This window comes from Sprattus sprattus (assembly GCF_963457725.1).
Source record: "Sprattus sprattus genome assembly, chromosome: 13".
In the NCBI taxonomy this organism is placed as follows: domain Eukaryota; kingdom Metazoa; phylum Chordata; class Actinopteri; order Clupeiformes; family Clupeidae; genus Sprattus; species Sprattus sprattus.
Window position 1 is genome coordinate 2607888 of NC_137911.1, and position 23663 is coordinate 2631550.

The window sequence follows — 23663 nt, forward strand, 5'->3', positions numbered from 1 at the left end:
TCAGAACGCACGTTGCTTCTAACTAAGCGAAATTATGAAAAATAAGAGAAACGCAAACTTGGATTACATAATGGATTGGTCGCAACTCCTGGATTAACAACATGAAATTTGACAGACAGAGAAGCGCTTGGACAAAGTCAGTACACTCGAACTAAAAGGATAATTTGGGATTTGCCTTTTCATATCAAGCTTTGCTTGAACTATTCTCCGCTGAATAATATAATATAAATGACCCACTCTACGAACTCTTATTTAGATTATTTTGACAATAGGAGTGTGAATAGAAGAAGCCATGCATCTAGGCAGAGCAGTTTTGTTTTTCCTATTGCTTAACTGCGTAACCATGACATTATCACTATCCACTTGTACAACTGTGGACATCGATCACATTAAAAAGAAGAGAGTGGAGGCGATCCGGGGACAGATTCTTAGCAAATTGCGACTTACCAGCCCACCACAGGCCCTGGGTCCGAATCATGTCCCTTTTCAGGTACTGGCGCTTTACAATAGTACGAGGGAACTAATAGAGGAATTGGGACAGCACCGACACCAAAGCTGTGGACAAGATAACACGGAGACGGAATACTACGCAAAGGAGATATACAAGTTCAATATGATTCAAGGACTCCCAGAAAACAGTAAGTCATGAGCCTTTGGAATGTTGAGGCTAAAAAGGCTACTCAGACGAGTGGCTACCCTGAACGTTTGTAAGGTTCTGTGGTTGATCTTCCTACTTTATTTTTTGGTAAAACACCTATCCTAGCAAAACCAAATAAAGCGAAGGGCACATTTAGGCATGGGATAGAAACACAATATGTCTAGGACAATGTTCTATTGTGGAGAATAAGTCAATAATGGTTTATATTACTATTACTGCTATGGTCATCATGAGCGATTGAATTTAAGATGCGTAATTAGGAAGTGATGGCTTTCCCATGGAAAAAAATGAATGTTTCTCTGGTTAGTAAGGTAGACTATTCAAATCAAATACATTTATATAGCGCAAAAACAATAACATTGTCTCAAGGCGCTTTACAGAGCCTGAGCCCCCTTGAGCAAGCACAAAGGCGTCAGGGGCAAGGAGGAAAAACTCTTGAGCAGAACCTCAGCAGTGTGTGTGTGTGTGTGTGTGTGTGTGTGTGTGTGTGTGTTGGGGGGGGGGGGTATCTGCGTGGAGCCGTCCAGGTAGAGATAGAAAGAGGAGGGTGGGTTTGGTGGGAGGGTGCAGAAGGAAGGGGAGGGGGGGAATCAGAAACATGTCAGATGAATTCAGCTACTATACGGGCCATTCTACCGAATTCGTGTAATATGCAGTCCCTCAACAATAAAAACTATTTACAAAACAATTAGGTATTTAGGCATAGATATTTACTAAGAAAATGTTATGGTATATAACCCAATGCATTAAATGAGATAGTGATAAGCTTAATATATACAAAATCATCATTTATAGGGTACTTTCTATTGGGAAGTAGCTGTCCCCAACCCTGACATAGATTTTTTTCAATGATCTAATTTCAAAGATCTTTGTGATTGGGTTTAAACAGAACTCGGAATATTTAGATTTATTGTGGGTTTCATTTTTAAATAAATAAACTATACACAAAAAATCATGTCCCCAGTTTTCATGTCACTACCGAAACACAAGCGTTTTAGTCCATTGGCTGAGCCTGTGTTTTAGCCACGACCCTACATTTTTGACCATGCAGTGACACTGCATCCCTGTCCCTCATGGTTGAATGGTAAGTAGCTAAATCCCATAGTTTTTATATAAATGTGTTCCAAAGTTTGAAAATCGACGTGTAACCTTAAGAATTGTCACTACCGAAACCCATGTTTTCTATTAAGTAAACCTTTTGGGGTTTCATGCAAAATCTTATGCTTGTATGTGTGTACACCTCTTCAAAGATTTGTTTGCAAGCCGTGTGCTTGCTAGAATTCTTTATTTATGCTTAAAGTTAGCTAGAATTGTCACTACCGAAACAGTCACTACCGAAACATATGGTAGTGTCCTGATGATTTCGGTAGTGACAAAACTAAATGGTAAGTAGTTCAATCCCATAATTTTTAAATAAATGTGTTGTGTGGACTAAAGGGCGGCCCAGAGCACCTTTTGGAAGATTTTGGGAGAGAAATTAACATCCATCCGTCACTACCGAAGCAGTGCAGTCACTACCGAAACAGTGCAGCACTACCAAAACACTGGATGTTTTGTAAAAAATTAAGTATATTGAGTAATCAACTAAAATGTTATGATACAGATTGGATTAATGTATGTTCAATTTCATCAATCAACAACTCTGGAGGAAAAACATTCCAACACATTCTGAAAATACAATATAAAAATTGACTGTTCTTTTACTAGATATGTGTACTTTAGATATGGTACAATATACATACGGACAAAGTTTTGTGAATAAAACATAAAAAAAATCAAAATATTTCCGACCTGACTTTGCACCAATTCGGTAGAATGGCCCATACATGAAATGGCAAATATACATGAAATATACAAACATGATGATATATACATGCTACATACAAAACGAATAATGGACTGGGGAGAGAATGTTCAAGTATTGTAGAACAGCTAAGTGGGTATGCAGTGTGCTTGTAAGGTTACTATTGCAAGAGTAAATAGAGAAATTAAAGAGAATACTATGTTGATGGTGGCAATTATTAACATTAGACGTATAGGCTAGAACAGAGTATGTAGATGTAGAGGTGGGGATGGATAGGTGTAGGCAGAGGGTTTCTGAAAGTAGATTAAGTGGAGAGATTACAGCAGCATCCCACGGTGGAGTCAGTCTAGACTAGGAGGGGAAGAAAAGAGACAAAGTGAGTGGGCAGAACTTGGTTGTCTAATGTGCGTATATGTATTTAATGTTTATGGTGATGAGGAACAATGTTTTCACAGCCATCTGCCTTTGCGGGCAAAGGTCATGCTATAAGAGAGAGAACATTTTGGTTAGTAAACATCAATTTGATAAACAAATCTGTGAAAGCCCTCCTACACAGTAAAGTAGTTATACTGGCTGACAGGGCGCATGGGAATTTTAGTTATACAGGATAGCAAGAGTGGCAGGATACGACAACAGTGCACAACTGACTGCAAAAAAATGGCAGAAATCAAATAATTAGATAAGGTACATGTCCCATCAAGCCTAATATGCACGAAAACACACATTGGCACCGTCAATCAACCCCCAGATTCTAGCCTGAACATTTTCTCAAACACTTATTCAATTCAATTCTAAGGCAGCTGGCAGACAACCTCACGGCTTTAACAGCCACAAGAACAACACATTACATTACACACATTAGCTCTCACTAGGCCCATATACATGCATGTGTCAGTGTGATCCGGTCAATTTATCGTATCGTATTCGCGTGTAGGTGTGAACATTTTTAAGGGAATCGGCTCTTGTCGTTACGTGTCTACATGTGCAAAATGTGATCCGGTTACCTTGCCTCGGGCATGCGCAAAGACGACGGAGATGTGCTCCCACCTGGTTTGTTTACTAACAACATCAACGTGGATCCGCATTGTGCAAAGGCAGTGTAGTGGCTAAAAGTTCCCTTCTTTCTATCAGTAGGCTATATAGTTGACAGAGACATGATGCGTATTTTTTACCACTCTTTTGTTGAGAGCATTTTATGTTTTTGTTCTGTGGCCTGGTACTTTTCACTGTCAGTAGCAAACAAAAATAAGCTTCACAAGATAATTAACATGGCCAGCAAGATTGCCTGCCAGCCATTAAATAGCTTGGCCATGACTGTTGAAGCAAGGGTGGTAAGAAAGGCACATAGTATTTGTAATGATGTGTCACACCCTTTACATTAGGCGTATGAGTTGTTGCCTTCAGGCAGGAGGTTCAGGCTGCCTTCATTACAGACAAATAGAGCCCGTAAGTCTTTTATACACACCAGTACATCCCTGTTAAATAAGAATCCAACTGTAATGTAACTACACTCATCACCACACTTTTCCATTGTATTGTATTTTGAGGGGGTTGTGTACTGTAATATGAGAAGGTATTGTCCTGTCCTATGTCATGTTGTGTTCTGTCTGTATTTGTCTTTGAGTCTTTTTCTGTTTTTGTAACTATCAGATGCACTGTCAATGGCACAGAACTGGTTTAATATACACCAACTGGTGCAACCTAGACACATCATCAGTGATGGAACCTGGGATCATCGGGTGTTTCGGGTCTTTCAACATCAGACACCCTCGCCCAGGCGACCCAGCCGGAGGTGATCAGTCCCCGGCTTGTGTCTAGGTAGCTTGTGTTGCCCACGGATCACCCCTCTTGATCCACAGCCATCTGGATGCCCTCTCAGCAGCATCTGTGGTGTTCTTGATGGCTTTCTTGCTGTGCAGTCCCCTTATTCCCAACAACTTGAGAGCCCTGTAGAGTGACTGGCCTGCAAACCCTCGGCATCCAACCTCGATGGGGTTGCACCGAGTTTTCCACCCGTTGCGGCGGCATTCGCCTGCCAGCTCCTCATACTTGGCCCTCTTCCTCTCAAATGCCTCCTCCATCCGTTTCAACAAATTTCTGCAAAGACAAATAAATAATCTATCTAGTTCTTAATATTTTCTTTGAATAACCACTCTCAGACGGAAAGAAAATTAGTCTACGCGTGGATGTGTTTCAACAACGGTAGAAAACTGAACTCATAATTGACAGTGGTATTAGTACAGTTGAGACATGGGTACAGTTGATACACCCGCTGTTACAGTGTTAACCAGTATGTGAGTAACGTGGGTTTTATTAAAGCATAGCGTGTGTAATGTGTAGCTATTTCATTCCGTTTGTTAACGTTTCCGGCGGTCTGTATTTACTAACCAGCAGCAGACGTAAAGGAAAGTGAATTAACCCCGAAGTTAAAAACATGACAATCTATTTTGGCAGTGGAGCATTTTACTCCCCTGCCATCTCGGAATGAAATAGCTACACAATACACATGCTTTAATAAAACTCACGTTTTATGAGACACCAACAGAGGCACAACAGACAAGTCTTACCATTGAAGATCTTTTTGCACGCGGACGTTCGTTCTGAAACTACATCCAACCATCCAGGTTTATCCATGTTGTTGTGGAGAACGAGAGTTGCATCAATCATATTTCATTAAAACTTCACACTCCTTACATTGGACACATCCAACAGCCTAATTAGAATCTGCATTGTCTACTAAGCAGAAATATCTCCATACAGTAGATTTCCCTTCGTTTAGTAACATTTTGAACTCTCCAGATGACTGTATTGCCCCCGCTCATCAAGTGAAAATCCCCGGAAACAATGCTCCTTCTTGGGGATAGCAAGGGCTAGCAAGAGCTAGCATAACTGTCATTCACATCCAATGGTAATGCTACCTAGCTAGGTATGCTACCTGTCGGTATCCATCGTTAACTCGTAAATCGTTAATACTCATGTCACTGGCTTTAATTTCAGAATGGCATGTTAGTAGTACATTTAATATCAGAACAGTTGATTCATTACTGCTGATGTGTTACTTATATGTTACTAATATGTTACTTATTAGCAGCTAGCTACCTAGCCACTATGTGTTCCAATGTGTTTTCAGTTAGTGATAGCGTCAAGCTAGCTGTAATAGTTGACCCAGCTAACAAAGGACGTCCTGGGGACGTTCGGTGACGTCCCTATTTGGTCCCCTAAAGGTTATACCGTGACGTTATCCTCAGGACGTTGTTTGGACGTTATTAAAGTTCCTAAAAGGTCACAATTTATTAATTTATTTTAAACTTGGTTATGACATGACGTTATATTAAAAACTTTCAGGACGTTCCTGGAACGTCCCTGGTTGGTTATGATATGACGTTATGTTAAAAACTTTCGGGGGACATTCGGGACGTTCCTGGAACGTCCCTGGTTGGTTATGATATGACATTATATTAAAAACTTTCGGGACGTTCCTGGAACGTCCCTGGTTGGTTATGATATGACGTTATGTTAAAAACTTTCGGGGGACATTCGGGACGTTCCTGGAACGTCCCTGGTTGGTTATGATATGACATTATATTAAAAACTTTCGGGGGACATTCGGGATGGTTGGTCCCTGGTTGGTTATGATATGACATTATGACCTCTCTCACGGACCTGCCTGGTTACTTGGTTAGGTCCCTGTCAACGCTCATGAACCCTGCTGTTGAGTGAAGACGTTGTTGATGAGAGACAGCAAAACCTTTTGATCCCGCATCCTTCCTCTATAGTTAGTAATTCCGTTTCATAATCAATTCGTGTGGAAAGGACAGACACCCGAAGGTAAATTTATTTTAATACAAACTTTAGTTCTACCTGTATCTATGTATTTGTATGTTTGTCCAACGTGAAATATGCCATAGCTAGGAATATCGAATATTCGAATATTTATTACTGTACTAGCAGTGGTTAAAGTGGGATTTAGTAGGTGGGGGTACTCTATTTTCCGGTGTGGTGGCGGCGGCGGGGGGGTATTTGGTGGATCTGGCGGCGGCCGTGGCGGGGTATTTGGTGGATCTGGTGGTGGTGGCGTTGAAATCACCCATTCCTATATTTTTTTAATCACAGTGATATAAGGAGGTCTAACCAAAGACCTAAACCAGGGATGGATCATGAGCCTTTGGGGCCCTATTTTGGTTCCATGAGAAAATTTTGAATTTGGTAAATATGATTTCCTGTATTCTGGTGCATTTTGGGGATGGCCAGCTGGAAATGAACAATTAGTGCTGACATTTAGATTTGAAACTCATAGCATTTAAGCGATTCACACATTTTAGAATGTTGGCCTATGGTAGATAGATGTTTATGCTGTAAACCACTTAGTTCTTTAGTAGGCTACATATACAGTATAGTGATATACTGTAGGTCTTCTCTCTGAATGGTGACAGGCCTACTGCAGACATGCCGGTCACACCCATCCACCACGCAAGGTTACAGAGCTCTTTATCATAAAAAAAATGATACAAAAAATACTGATTAGGCTACATGAAATGGAGCAGAAGAAATGAGCCTAGGCTACTGTAAATCTACTACTCTTACACTTGTGTTCCCATACGTGTTTTTTTTTTTACAGAAAATGGAAACTTCCAGCCCCTGAGCTTGTAATTGTTTATTATTTTTTGTCTTTCTGACAAGCTGACGTGCTAGCCAATAACCAACTTGTTGCCCATTGTTAATGTTCGTCATTCTCAGTCAGGGCCAGAGTGATAGAAAACGAATAACTAAAAGCCTGGTTCTTTCTTTAAGTTATGTTTGTTGCCCTATTTAAAATATAGACGTTAGACTTTAGCTTACTACTTCACCTTGGACTCCAACATGCACTCGCTCTGACTGGAACAGTGTAAACACTTTCCGCAAAGCGTCGCGCTCTCAACTGAACTGACAGGTTAACTGGTTTTTTTCGCGCGAAGCGTGTTTGTCAGAGGGATGAACAAGGCGGGGCTAGGGGATGATATTACGTTTTGATTTGATCGAGACGCTGATGAACTCCTTCAGAAGGAGCGCGAGCCTTTCACAGTTTTTTTAGAATCTATTTATTTATTAATTTATCTAAGGTGCCGGTACTGAGTACCGGAGCGTTCCGGCCCACTTTAACCCCTGTGTACTAGCCTGCTAGCTCCAACTGTGAAGGCGAAGTTGGCTAAATTGAGAAGTTGTATCATCTTAATTTGTATTACAATGTTATCGATTGCACTAAATAGGAATATGACACACTAGTGGTGTTGCCTCATTGAGGATACAGAAAATACAAAACAGCTGAATTGGCTACTTTTGGACAGGTGAAGGCTACTGCTGCTCGTAGCTCTACAGAAGCTAGTTATTTTTTTGGCAGTTAGAGCTACAACCAAGACGTTTATTGAGAAAGGTATCAGAATGACAGTTGGCTTTCATTGCCATTTGACATTGTTGTCCTGGTTACGGACTCAGACGCGCATAATCTCTTTACTGTTTCTACGTTGGACAAATGGAGAGTGGAGGCTATAAGAGTCAATAAGATAACATTTATGTTAACATACTAATGCATTACATTATAATTCTCACTAGGTAAAAGCAGGTAAAATTGCTCTGTTGTCTAACTGTAGCTAATTGTTGCTGCAGGTGTTGATTCCGGACGAACTGGTGGAGGAGGAGGGGGAGAAATAATTCCGGCTTTAAAAACCCATTTAAATAAAGTGTTTGTTTATACACTAGGGACGTCATTTTGTTAGCTGGGGAGTTGAGTTGAGCTCCAGTTAAGACCTACACTATTCCGTTTCACCTCACGGCATTTGTGTAGCATATAAACAACAAACCAAGTCGATTAGAGGTATAAAAAGTTGTGTACATAACCTTTATTCACATAAAATATGTTCTGCACATGAGACCTGACTCCCCGGAGATTACTCGCTATGAGTGAGCCCTGCCTTGGCACTCCCTATAAGAGGCTGGGGTCATCTCCACGCAGGACGTCACCGCCGTCACATCGGCCTTATTTGACACGCCCTTTTCTGAGCTGAACGATCGGCGTAGACCACCTCTCTGGAAAGGCTCAGACATCGTCGGAAAAACGACTGGATCACATTTAGGCGTGTGCTACATGAGGCAATTATAAGCGCATTACGAGTTTCGATCGGATCACACGCGATCTGATCGGATCACACGCGATCTGATCGGATCACATTGACACATGTATAAGGGGCTACTTACGATGGTTCTACCTTTTCTGGCGGTCCATCATCCAGATGTGTGTTTTCTGTTCAGGTTCTCATACATCACGCTAGTGCTGCGGTGGTATACCATCAAACTTTGATTAAGAACAAAACAAAAAGTGGGCAGTCACACCTTATTTTGCCAAAGTTTTCACAAACCCATTCATTTCTCCATAGGGATTTTTTCTTTGGAACCAGGAGGTGTAAAAATGCTAAAAAGTACAGACTTACAGATATGTCAACAAATGAGCCACTGACATTCTGGAACACATAGGCAGACCGCACACAATTAGCTATTCAAAATGTACTTGGTAATGTTCTGTAAAAAGGTAGTATTTTATATGAGGTCAGTGCACTTCACCATCACATATTTTAATATAGCCAAAAAGGTGCTTCAACCTGTCATCACTCATCCAGTTCAATAACTTGTTCTTGCAATTTTATGATGTGCAAGTTACTGAAACACCAAAGTGTTTGCAGAGCATTTATATCTGGAACTGGCAAGGCTTCAGTTGGAGCAGCTATTTTCTTTTGAGTTAAAATTGAATTCATAGTGTGTTAGCCTATACCTCTCAAATTGAAAGTAAGGCTTTTGGATGATCTGTTATGAGTGAATGTGTTGGTGTTGTGTATACTGTATGTTGTAAGAATGTAAGATGAATAAGTATACAATAGATGCAAAATACTGTTGCTCAGTAGGCTGAGGGTGATGACAATGCTAGCACCCTAATATGCTAGCAATGTTAGACACAAACCACATTGGGTGTGAGCAATAACAATTAGCTCAGAAACCAGAGGTTAAATAACTTTGTATGTTTAATCTAGCATTGTGCAATAGTGTTGGGAATCTCAAGGCTGAGCTCAGTAGGAAGAGAAAAGAGATTGAATGATGGAAGACAGAAACGCGAGGAGATGAAACAAGTACTATACAGCAGTAGCAGTGTTATAAGGCTAAGGTAATGTTTTGAAAACTAAATGAGGAGATAGTAATTTGAACTTTTCAAAGGCTGTTGTTAACACTATTCCAAGATGGCAAAACTGATCAAACTGCGAAACTATCGATAGTGGTAGCCTATGTCTCAGATGTCTGGACTGTCTTATCTAGGCCTACCTGTTGACATATGTTGACAGTTCATTGTTGAGATTTGAAATGCTAACTTTCAGACAAAGGTGTCAGTGATTTTTAAATCCACGTTGCTTGCATGTTGCGAGTGAAAAGTCCAAGGTCGTAGGCCCCTTGCATTTTGTGAGCGAGATGTCTACAACCACACGCCCCACTTGCAGGGTTGTCTCCCAGTTTGAGAACTACTCTTTTAATGAGACAGACTTATATGGTATAATATTGACTATTAGATTATATTGTATTTTTGTCACCCCTACTCTGAAGGGGTTAGAACTGGTGAAAGAATTTAGTGGTCAACTTAACGTTTCCACTGACCTAAAATAATCACTCAAATGAAAACTGACTAACCTACGACCCTTAGTATCAACACAAAATAAGATAGGCCATTTTAAATAAATTTCACATAGATAGTCAGACACTCCCACAAGCCATCTGGTTTGCTAGCAACCTTACAGTGTTCATGTTTATTAGCTCAAGCATGTTGTTGGTTCTTCTCTTACAAAACACACTACAAACTGCCCTGCAAAGCATATTCATTTGTCAAATCATGCATTTCAATGTGAACCATCTAACGTTTCTGAAGATGGTGGTTGTAAATGCTCCTATAAGACAGAAAATCACAGAGTTGTCTGCATGGGTTTCAAAGGGTCAATAAATATCAGCTGACATTAATTTCTGGTTCATTGTTTATGTACCTAAATCTAATCGCTCAAATTAAAAGGTTTTTACTAACCTGCTGCATCACAGCTTGTGGCAAGATGTAGAAATACATGTGATAATTTGACACCACAGTTAGGCAATTCAACTTGGGTTTTCTGTCAACTGCATTAATCTTGATCATGAAATGTATTCTTCTCTCTCAAAACACCACACGTTCCCCTCCAACACATTGTGCCTATAGAGACAGTAACTGTGGATTGATTTTTAGTAAAACAAGTTCAGTGTGATAAATCCCAACTGGATTGGCAAATGTTTTGTCTAAAATTTCTGTGAGTGATTTTGGTTATACATATTTCATACAAATGGTTGTACATATTTAATACAAAATTAAATACATTAAAGACGTAATTTAGATTTTGTGGTAAAGTGAATTGTTTATTTAAAAGAATAATACACACCTAATATTTTGACACATGGCATATGGCATAGCCATGACAGCCACATACAGACACACAAATAAATAAAGACTCTCTTGCTTCTAATATGGAAGTCAAATTAGAGGGCTACTGCTTTCAAGTTGCAAAGTCCATAAAATAATCAGTTCTAAGTCAACAGGCAAGAATATACACATTATTTGCTGTGATAGCCAGTAGTACAAAAGGGATTGTGGGTTTGGCCCCTATAGTTTCACAGATGGTTTTCAGCAAGGAATGATCCTTTTTCTCCTTGCCTTTCCATGAGGTAATCCCCCACATGAGGTCTGGCCAACTTGGAGAATGCAGAGAATGACAGTGACTGTCACTGTGAATGTACTGTTATGTATACTCTCATTACATTTAGATCAAGTAATGGCTTTTCCTTATATTGCATGTTGAATTATAGAATCTTCTTCTTCAAGAGCTTCTCTTTGGCCCGTGTATATTACCATACTTTTTTTCTCAGTAGAAATATGGAATAATTGGAGCCCAAGCTGCATAGCTGCGTAGGCACCAAATTGTGTTTGTACCTTGATTTTATGGAAATTTCACAGGCCAATTTTTTCCCCGTAATTAGCGCAGATGGTCTTCAGATTTTTAATAGCGTTTACCCGTCAGAGCTAATTAAAATCAAAAAGTTTCTATATTTTCTTGTTCATCTTCTGTCTTCTTCTGCCATTAGTGTCAATGGCGACATCTACAACCATATGGTAAAAAGTTGTGAAATTTTGCAAACAGATCGGGGCTATTACTATAATTCAATTTAGAAAGTTTCATATTTGCCAACAGAGTATAGCGCCACCAACAGGTAAAAGCTGAAGATATGTTCACACATATAACTTGGATTTTATCAAACTTGTCCAATATTCCACTAATTTGTCTGTGGTGTTACCATGGCAAAGCCACCAAACAGGAAGTGAGGCTATGTCTAGAAGTCCAGAAAATGCCAAATTTGACCACTCTGGCTACTATAATCAAGAACTTAAATGTTGTTTTTTGTCATTACGTTTCATGTCTTTGGTCTGACAGTCCAAGTCAAATCATGCCTTTTGAGATCTTGAGGTAAGTCCATGTTACCAGTTTGTGTTTCATGATCGTATATTTGATGGCTTAGGCGCCAAACAGGAAGTCATATTATGCAATTACTTGAAGTATCAACTCCAAATTTTTGAGGGGCACTCCAAAATCTTCAGACGCAGGGCACTCCAAAATCTTCAGACCAAGACTCACAAAAAGCAATTGTTAGATTTTTGATTTTTTTTAAAGCATTTGTCTGTGACAGCCAGTGGGACTTGGTGAAGCTGCCAAATAGGAGTAGGACTATCTTTACATCATGTTGCCATGGTAGCTATGCCAACTGGCCCCCACATTTTGTTTGCACTGGCACCCTGTGTGTTTCTACCTTTTTCCATACATCTGTGTGGCTTGGCACAGCTTGGTCCATTGACCAGGCACAGTCTGGACCATATCACATTGGCTGCCTTCTTGAGGGTGTGTCTTCACGCTTGTGCCTAATGGATTATGTACCAAATATGTGCGCTTTACTTTGCACTTTTATTGTTTCGTCGTGTCATGAATTTCCATGCTCAGCATCTATTGCTTACTACTAGTAAATTGTAGACAAGAGAAGATGATGAATATGAGGATGAAGAAGAAGCAGCTGCAATTCAATGTATGGAGAGAATTAGGAAGAATCAAAGAAGAGTTTTTACTCTTTTGTCATATAAGGACTGCCTAAGCAGCCAACAGCAGCTGATTATTTAACTGACTTATTTTCCTGTTGTGAAACACAGTATTGTTTATAACAAAATGAAACGGTATGAAAATTTGATATCACGATTTTAGTTACCAAAATGATCATGGTTGTTAAAATGTGGTGAACTTTTTCAAAAAGCAGTTATACAGGAACTGAAATAATTTCACCAAGTTTTAAATCAAAAATTAAAAATACAATTAGCAACACTATGCACTGTATGTTTTCATAAACATTACAATTATAACATGGCATACATACCTTAATATACCTGATGTTAATAGGGTTAATACAGTATTGGCTGTGATTTTCCAGACATTGTACATTGACTTCATTTGAGAAAATAGATTTACAAGGCTTTGAAATCTTTGGCACACTGTCGATGCCTTTCACCATGTGTTTTTGAGTTTTTCAAAGTGCAGTAATTAACCATGGTTTTAATTGAAACGGTAATGCTAACCTTTTGGGAATTTTACCATGAATTACAGTGAAGCCGATAACCGTTTTATCCCTATTTATAACAAACTGGTTTGGAAAGTTTGGGGTTGCCAAAGTTAGCTGGTTGTCACTGCATATAAACTATCTTTTGTTTCTTTCGAAATTTAGAACGCCTTAGTCTGTGGCCATGAGGCACCACTCGTCTGGACCAGAATAAGTTCGACTTTCACTGCAGTCGACTTTTACATTTCTTGGTCTAAGTCGGATGCAGCAAAGGGACACAACTTTTTGCATGTGTGAACCTGTGCCAAAATGTGATGCTATAGCGTTGTGGAAACTGACTTTGGAGGACTGTAGTATTGCCCACTTGTTGAGAGTTGGTAAAACATCAGTGTATTGATGTGTGAGTGAGTCTTGCACTGCAATTAACAAATTAGTCCTCAATGAGCTTTTGCACCATACAGATGGCATTGTCTTTAACGCTGTGGTGGATGGGAAGGATTTTTTTGGGATGTGTCAGGGATTTGGGATTTATCAAGTTTCATGTCTACGCCTCAAGCAATCTAGCACCACCAACTCCAGTTGGAATTGGAGGTGTGTTTCTGCACATAAAAATAATACAATTTCCACAGGCCACAACTTTGTTCATTCATCACAAAATATGTCACAGACAATCTTTATATCAAGCCTCAAGTTAATGGTTGGCAGTTTTCACTGTCCACATTTTTTTTCTAATCCAATTTCCATGGTGACTGCGCCCTGTTGGTTGCTTGGCCCCCTCAGCGCTGCTTGCAGCTATATTTTTTAAGTATAATATTCTTTTAAAGTGAAAGAGAATGGAGATAATCCAGTGTGGGAGTAATGGAACATAGATTATAGACCGCATTTACTTGCCAAATGTAGAGAGACCCGTACAGTGCCACAGTAATTCACTCAAACATTGAAAATACTTAGTAGTAGTAGTATGCCTATGATTAGGGGTGTAAAAAAGAATCGTTTTGCATCGATGCATCGATCCAACAGCCGACGATACGATGCATCGACACGTCCGCAAGAGTATAGATTTAAAAAAAAAAAAAAAAAAAAAGTTTATTTATTTATTTATTTATTTTTTTACTTTTTGTTGCTAGTGCACTTTGATGAGTATTTTTATTTTATAGTGAATGAAGTAGGCCTACAGGGGTATTTTTCGTTACCATTTGCTGCTACTAGTGCACATTTGCACTCATTGCACTGATTTTGTGGAGCATTTTAAATTGAATTAACTACAGGCCTATTTTTTGTTACCGTTTGCTGCTAGTGCACTTTTGCACTGATTTTGTTGAGTATTGTTATTCTATAGTGAATGTGGTATAGGCCTATTTTTGTTACTTAACACTTTGTACTTTGTACAGTACTTTTTGATGCAAGGCCTTTCAGAATCTATAACAGGGGCATTATTATTTTTCAGTGAATGAGGTTGTCATAGGCCTAGGTGGAGTACAACTTTTCTACTTCTGTTATTGGCTGTTGTTTCTCAAATAAAATGCATAACGATATAACAGCTTTCATTGATTTATTTCAAATCTGAAACATTGTCTAGCCTGTAAGGTAAAAAAAAGAACAAATGAATCGAATCGAATCGAAATTGAATCGTATCGTGGTGTATTCATGAGTATCGAAAATAATCGAATCGTTGGGTCAGGAAATCGATACTGAATCGAATCGCCATGATGGGTGTGATTTACACCCCTACCTATGATTTTTGAGTATTATTACCTCCGCCAAGGAGGTTATGTTTTTGCAAAAATGCAAAGTGAAGACTGCAAGTTCAGCATGATAGCAGTAGAGACGCAAGAAGAGAAGGCTTCCTGGCATTATCTGCTCTTTTTGCATAACCACATTTTTTTTACTGTCGAACACACATGTGGAAAACACAGGGAAGAAAAGGCTGTTGTAGTAGCTCTTTTACAAAGGCATTTTAAGCTGCCAGTGCATGTGTTGTGGTGATAGTAGTGGCATTGTTTTGTGTGTATTCATGGCACGCGGGGGGTTAATTGCCTATAGGTACAAGTCACCGTATGCCACTGGTGTACATGTATAGCAAAACAAAATGATCCAAACTGGATAGTTGATGTAAACTGTTCCATGAGCCATTTATCTTTAATTATGAAGGGAATGCCAGCTAGCTACAGAGCTATCTAGCTAGCTATCTTTAATTATGAAGGTAGCTAGCTACGGAGAGATGGCTAATGTTAGATCACCTAGCAGTTTGTAAATGCACCTCAGTAATCTGTGTAAGGAAATTAACCAATTGTTCATTGTCATAATATATGGCAGGATCCTTTAATATTCATGTTTGCTACATGCATGTTCTTTTTGGTATAGTGTCCAACATAGTAGACGGTCAGTGGTGGAATGTAACAAAGTATTTTTACTTCGTTACTGTACTTCGTTACATTTTTACGTATCTGTACTTTACTTAAGTAAAAATAATAGTGCATACTTTTCACTTTTAATTCGTTACATTTTGCATCTATTATCTATACTTTTACTCCGCTACATTTCTACAATATGTGTCGTTATTCGTTACATTTAATGCTTTAGGACGTTTCAACCAATCAGGTGGCTCTATCAGCTCCAATGACAGGAGAGTGTGTGCACTACGCTAGCCTTGCCTGTTTTGCTTAAACATTCGACAAACAGCTTGACTAACAAACAACTTTCCAGCATGGATTCAGAGTCAGCCTCATCTGAGCACATGTTCAAGTTCAGAGGCCCCAAGAATAACTCGTCGAGGTTTCAGTGCGTTTCCAGTCTACCTCAAAAAAAGGAGTTGCTTGCCTTCAAAAATTCGCCTTCAAATTTGGAGAAACAGGTTGAGTTATGCGGAGTTCTTGCTATGCTAAGTTAATGTCTATGACTTTTGCATATCGTATACGGTTACTGACATGATTTTATACTGTTATCTAGCAAAATACATGTTAACATACAGCAATAGCATCAAAATAACACGATTGTACCTTGATTATTTATTTAACGTAGTGGTAAGATAAAGCCAGTGGCGGTCCGTGCATTTCACGACTGGGCCTTCAGCGATGTCCTACACGATGTTAAACTGAGTGAATCCACCTCCTAATACTATCATTATGACGCCATGGCTCTCGAACCATTATATTTATACAGAAAGGCAGTATAAGTGAGCATTGCATCACCTTAACATAGTCGAGTACAACAGACTTTATTAATATTTCCGGAGCATTTAAAATCAATACACCCGTATTAACAATACATTAAGAGTAGTAAACTCTCAGTTATATGATCGCTTGGATATAACTGTCACAACTTAAAAATATAAGGCGATTTTCAGGGATTAGTCTACAAAGTTTTATTAAGTCCACCGAAAGTAGCCTATGAGAGCTTAAACAAGTTTGTCCACTAAACATTGCATTGTCCCACCTGCAAAGCAGTTTCATTAAACTTCCCATCCTCACGATATCCAGTTTTTCTTGAAAGTTCCGTCTTGAAAATGGCGTTGTAATTGTATCAAAAACTGGAATTATCAAGTTGGAGTAAACTAGTTTATTTGAGTTGGTTAATGTAATTATATTTAGTCTTACCAATTGAAACAACTAGCATAATAAGCATTGAAACCGATGTACGTCGTTTTCGCATTAGCCAGCTAAACTGAGCACTGAAGCACTGCACCGGTCTGCCTCAGTATCCAATCAAAGGACGTTTACGTGTCACGTTCAACGCGAGGAAAGAAATCTTCCGGGCCTTCTAGAAGGCCCAGTGTCGCCAACTCGAAATCTGATTGGTTGTCACAACTGTCTGTTTCAGTTCATTCAACTTAAATGAACTGAAACAGCCAGTTGTGAAAACCAATCAGATGTACACGGGCCTTCAATGTGAATTCTGAAGGCCTCAGGGAAGAATTCTGTTCTCGGGGAAGGTTTCTTGGAGCGTGGCAACACATGATAGCTGAAATATGATTGGATGAAAGCTCTAACATAAATTAACAACGCTGGAAGCTATGAAATGAAGATAATGGACTATGGGGAATAATTGAATACATATTTATGAAAAGAAAATATTAAAATTAAATGTATTTATTACATTTATTTTCTGATGATGTTTAGGCCAGCAGAGAAGGCCTTGAAGGCCCTGACGGACCACCACTGGATAAAGCTGGTAGTTTAGCAATGTCAAGCTAACGTGAAGATTTGCCTTTTTTATTGACTGGTTATTGCCTGGCATGCAAACTTAAGGCCTAGTCTTGGGTTACTCAATATGTTTTTTTTTTTTTTTCCTTTCTGCAATCAATAGAGCATAAACTCTGCATTGACCAGTTTAACAGTTTCATATTTCCATTTTTTACACGTTTACAATTAAATACAATATTAAAAGATATAAAATTGATATCTTTATTGGTTTGGCTAAATGGTATTAACTTTGCAAATAATCCCTGGTAGATAACTTGTCATCTACAGAATTGTAAGATAGAGTGTGAACAGTATTACGGACAATAGGCCCAATAAATACACAACCTTTCCAATTAACAAATGTTGTTGCTTTTAATTATGACTAGTAGTGAGTAGTTGTAGAGGCATTTATTACCCGTCACTATTTCTTTATCAAAATGGCACAGCCTAGACATTGAGAGACAACCCATTCCGAGCACTTTTACTTTTACTTTGAAAGTACATTTAAAAGTGAGTACTTTTTACTTTTTACTTAAGTAAGATTGTTGATGTAGTACTTTTACTTTTACTTTTACTTTCATTTTCCTGGGTACTTGTACTTTTACTCAAGTACTAAACTTCAGTACTTCTTCCACCACTGTAGACGGTATTGTTGTAACATTTATATAAGCACAGTGCTGCAGGTCACTTAAAAAGAAGAAGAAGCCACACAAATTGATGTCATGAAGGTAATGCTGAATCTGTTAAGGGGACGAAAGGAAGCCCAAAATGGGTACGTTGATCTCTGAAGATTTCACAACCCTCAATCGAGATAATAGTCATTCTTCTCATATGTCCACCATCCGTACTCTCGCATCGACTACTATTTTCTTGATAGTTCTCTACTTTCAAGGGTCATTAACTCTAAATATTTACCTTTTGTCATTTTAAATCATGCTTGATTGGTCCATGACATAATCCTTTCCTCCCATTGTACAAACCGCCCCTTGGAGACTCATTCCTTAACTTTTATCCGATCCAGCCTTTTCCAAGCCTTTCCTGATTATAACACAGATAGCACTTTTTACTTCTTTTACTCTCTATTATTTTATATGTTATCAGCAGGTGCAGCTAAGAGGTTTTAAATGGACTGCACTGGCACCTATTATGAGTTTGGTGACAAGGCCAGTTGTCTATTGGCTCACCAGCAAAAAAAAAAAAATGTCATGCGGCTCCTAGTCTATGAGCTAGATTCACATACCCAACACACACACACACACAGAGACACACACACACACACACACACACACACACACACACACACACACACACACACACATTAAGACAAACCTTGATTTTTCCTTCTACTAAATAGTAGAAGGAAACTGGCTCCCAAACTGGCTCTAAACCATTGCTGCCTGTGAGAAAGAACATGGAGTGGAACCCAGAGAAACTATCAACAGATTTTTTTAATAATATATTTTTACCACTACTTTATACTAATATATTTGTACCACTATTTTTACTAAAATATTTTTCAAATACTCGAACCCTCTTTTAGTGAGATATAAACACTCCCTTTATTGAGTATGGTTTGCAGTCAACCACCTTTATTCATTTAATTTAATTTTGTCCATAATAAACCATAACCAAACTCACATCTCCGTTAATTATCATCTGAGTCATGACCCTGACAAGCAGAGGAGATGAATAACCCAGGTGTTGTATGGCCTCATACCAAAAAGATCAGAGAAACACCATTTAAAGATATAGGCTTTAGTGAGGACAGTTGGGACTTTGGAACAATGGAGACAGAACGTTTTAGAATGAAATATATCTACCAACTTGTTGGCTTGTAATGAATGTGTAGGGTTATTACACAGCTGTGTGTAGGGTTATAACACAGCTGGTCTAGATGTGCAATTTTTTCACAAGACTGCTTATATATCTACTGAACGATTTGTATCCAATAGTTCTGTTTACAACCTCGGTCACAAAATCAGGGTTTTAACAAAGAGTTTAGATGGCACAGCAGAACGTTTGTGTGAGCTGTTCAAATGACATTTGAATGGCATTAAGACAGTACAGATCAGATCTGGAGAAATCAGATTCCATGTCCGTATCCATATCCGATTTGTGCCACTTGGGAACAAAAAACTGTTCACTGTAAACATAACAAACTATGTTTATAATTGAATTTGTGTGACATTCTGTTTTTGTTTGTGCATGAGTGCACAAACTCCCTCAAATATCTTCACCCTGAGTGTCGTCATGTACCAAACACAGATGTAACATGAAAGTTATTTTCTGTCATAAACTCAGAATATTGGGTACAGTTACACTTTTCACATGTTCTTGTTTGAACATAAAAAGATAAAGAATTGACACTACAACTAACATTAATCCTAGCTAGAGTTCAGCTTTCTCGTCCAATAGTCCACTTCCACAGGGAGAGAGTTTTAAGGACTATCAGCAGTAATCTTTCAGTGGTATTTTCAACGTGACTAACGAAAGTCTTTTCTATTTGAGGGAAAATAATGGGGAAGGCAGAGAGGAGACCTAGACCTGCTAAGAAATTATAACAGAATCTTGAGTAGAAGGTAAGCAGACACATTGTTCCTCTAAGAGATAGTACCTGAAAATAATACAATTCTTACTCATTATTGTGTGATTGTGCAAGCACAAATGTGTTCTTCTTAAGTTTGATGTTTTATTATTATTATTCTGCTGATCTTTGGTGCCGCTTCTCCTCTGATCGTTTTGTTACCATTGCAGCACTCACAGCTCCTACCTCATGCCGTATACTGGGCTTGTACGCAACTTTTTGACAGGCTTGCTCATTGTTTGATTGCCAGTTTTTATTGCTTATTTTCCCACTGAAAATGGCTGGAGGAAAGAATTGTGTGTATAGTGGTGCATTAACCATTTGCATTTGTTCAGCCGCAGTCGTTGAACTTCATGGTCATAGAGCTCTGCAAATCAGTGGCTGTTACATTATTATCCGCTATTTATTCTATATTCCACTATTTAGGTGTATATTTCATGTATATACAACACAGGAAGCCATATCCATCAAGGGTAAAACAGTGGGATGTGTATGATGTTACAAATATTTTGGGGACAGTTATCGATTCAAAACTGAACTTTGTGAAAGTGCAAATTGTGAAGATGTGTGCAGAAAGGGGTACCAGCGTTCGTTCTCTCTGAGAAAACCATGCTTTTTCCACACTGACCAAACCATGATGACCTTATTCTACTGTGCTTGTATTCAATCAATTATAATACCTTTGGACGTTTGGAAACCTATCCTTAAAAAGCAGAAACTCTATGAATCAAATTGTTAAATGGTCTACCTGGCCGATTGGTGAGTCACAACTTAGCCTAGCATCCCTGTGCACTAGACAATTACATAAGAGACTCGATTATAAATGAGGACTCCCACCCTTTGCACGCTGAGTTTCAGTTTTAGTTACATGCTAAATACTAAAACATTGAGCTGATATTTGTTGACCCCTTGAAAAAAATGCAGAAAACTTACTAATGTTGATACTGTGAGTTACTTTGTTAGCATATGAGCTGCCATGACAGGGTGTCTAATTAGTTATTCCACATGAATTTGAAATTATCTGTCTTATCTTGATATGATACTATGGAGTGTAGGTTAGTAGAATTATCAGTGATTATATCATCATGTCATCATATCATAGTGTATCACGTTTAGGTAATGGCCCTAACCTTCATTTTTGTAAACCCTCCAAAACAAACATGATTGGCCACCTTAATGAGTCTGTTTCAGGTTCTGTGCTCAGTATTATTTATTAACAAATAATTCATATATAACTTTTTATGGCTAGCCTTTCCATGCACCACACTAATGTCAGCTTTGTTACTTTTGGGTAAAGCAAAAACAACATTAGAAGCTATACAGGTTTGAGTTATTTTAGTCAATACTGTTTTGCACAGTAGGAATTACTTTTAAAGGTAACACTAGCTTGACCCTTCCATCACAAGACCTGACTACACCATTAATGTGTCATGGCAGATTCCATATTCTTGTATTGTTTCTGATGACATTAAATAACACTACATTATGTTACCATTGTTGGTAATCAATGTTACCAATCATAACAGGCTAAATCACATCCAAACATGCAATGGCATCCAAGATTATGCGAGCTGGCATATCAATTGCCATTAATAGCAACATGGCAGTTACACAATTGTTATTGTCACAAATGACCATTGCATGCTATTGACTTCCACAGTCATTAACAGTACCAATATTATATCTTACCATATCTGTAAGCATGGAGCAGACAAAGTAATATGCCAGATGACGGTGGATAGCAGCTAGAGATAAGTAGTGGTCTGTACATTTTAGCTTTGATAACGTGCAAGTGTGTGGCTTTGGGCTGTGACTGACTGTGATTGTTCAATAAATGAACAATACTAATCTTATTCAGCAGTGTGAAGATACCTTTTTTTTGTCTGCCATTAGTGTTATATAGCCAAGAATGTTAATAACGCTAAGAACGCAAAGCTGCTCAAGGAGGAAAGAAAACATTGCAGTATTTCTTCTCAAAGCATGTCTGTGAGGACATTTTGAATGTCTTAACAACAATGCACAGAGGTTATACATATTTTGCAACATCTTACCAGACATAACCTTGGTGCCAGTAGCCTATATTTGATCTCCAACTAATGCTGCTTAACGAAGTAAGATCTTACACAGAATCCCAGATAAAAACAGGTTATATTCAATTGTAAATTAATAGACAAGGTTTATGTTACAGAGATATTCACCACTCCAATATCATATCCATTCATGTCTAATTTTAGCCTTAGCTGGTCAAGCACTGCTAGCCTTGCTTGCCCTGACGACACTAACCTGTACACTCACCCCTCAAACCTCACTCACGGTCCATATCATGGCACCAGTGAAACATGAGGAAGGCACAACACTGGACTTGAACATGGGAGGCAGGCATACCTCTTACTAGTCACTTGTTAGTAACAAATATGCCAATATGGTACTTCTCACCTGTTAGTTGACCACCATAGCTTGTCCATTTGGTTTATGGTACACATACAGAAACAAAAAACTATTGATTTGCATTTTCTTTCAACTTTATTATTCCAGTGGTAGCCATAGGTGCTTACATTCCAATGCCCTGTTATTAATTTGATCTTTCAAGGATGTGCTTTGTGGTTGATCCTTTATCCTGATCAGTGATCTTTCAAGGATGTGCTCTGTGATCGATCCTTTATCCTGATCATTGATCTTTCAAGGATGTGCTCAGTGATTGATCCTTTATCCTGATTATTGACCTTTCAATTATATGCTCTGTGGTTGATTCTTTGTCCTGATCCTATCCTTTATTTGTGGTAAAAAAAAAGGTTGAGATCGTCTTCCAGCTGATGTCTAAATCTTATAATATGTGGGGGACCGTAAATGAGCCCCTGAACTTCACTCCAATTATTCCAGCAATCCTCAACTCTCACAGCCATGGAACAAATGACCTAGTCTAAGCCTTGGCAAAAATAAGCCATAATCTGAAATCCATCTAAAACCATTGCAATAGGAAAAATTAGGTCATCCAAAAGGAAACCAAAGACTTGATCAGATTTTCAAATCTCCATTCGAAATGAGGCGTTCTACATCCAGTACGGGTAAAAGGAGGGAAGGAAGGACAGAGGGAGAGAGAAAAAAGAAAGGAGAGGGAAGAAAGGACTGAGGGAAAGAGAAAAAAGAAAGCTTGGAGAGGAAAGGAAGGCACAGAAGGGGGAAGCCGAGGATGAATGCTTGACTATAGAGACTGTTCCTGTGAAACGTTTATTAAAATATATACTAAAGGTAGAGAAGTGTAAGGGCATTACTGCTCTGACTGAGCATTTACTTTAGAGGTTCATGATGTTCAGCTTTGAAGTCAACGTAAATTGCTGTCTCCCTTTTGATAGTACGGGGGTAATACAATATGTGTGACTCGATTGCAAATTAATGTTTCCATTCAGTTCTTAAAACAGTCTCTGTAGGTTCTTGCTTTGCATTGCACTGCACATACTTTCTTTGGTAAAATAAAAGTACATTAATTTAACCCCCTGAAGTCAGCTGTATCGTCAGCGATGCAGACAAATTAGATCTGTTTTGTCTGGAATCTCGAAACACATTATCACACCAATGCGCCATTGCCATAAATCTTTAAGGCTTTTTGGTAACACATGGGCATATAACATCAGAGTCTCTATGAATGTTTATGACTGTTGTGTATGTTGTAAATTATGTAATTTCTGATGTCAAGTTGACTTTGTTAGGGATGTCTCTGTAATGACAACTTGACATTAGCCATGGCAACAT

General features: G+C 38.6%; 1 protein-coding gene across 1 annotated transcript in view; it reads left to right on the plus strand.

Moving 5' to 3' along the window:
• The window catches only part of tgfb3 (transforming growth factor, beta 3), a 67520-nt gene continuing 43857 nt past the window's right edge, over positions 1 to 23663 (plus strand). The window contains exon 1 of the mRNA XM_080850007.1: positions 1 to 638. Coding sequence (XP_080706133.1) covers positions 293 to 638 — 346 coding nt within the window. The 5' untranslated portion in view covers positions 1 to 292. The remainder of the gene's footprint in view (positions 639 to 23663) is intronic.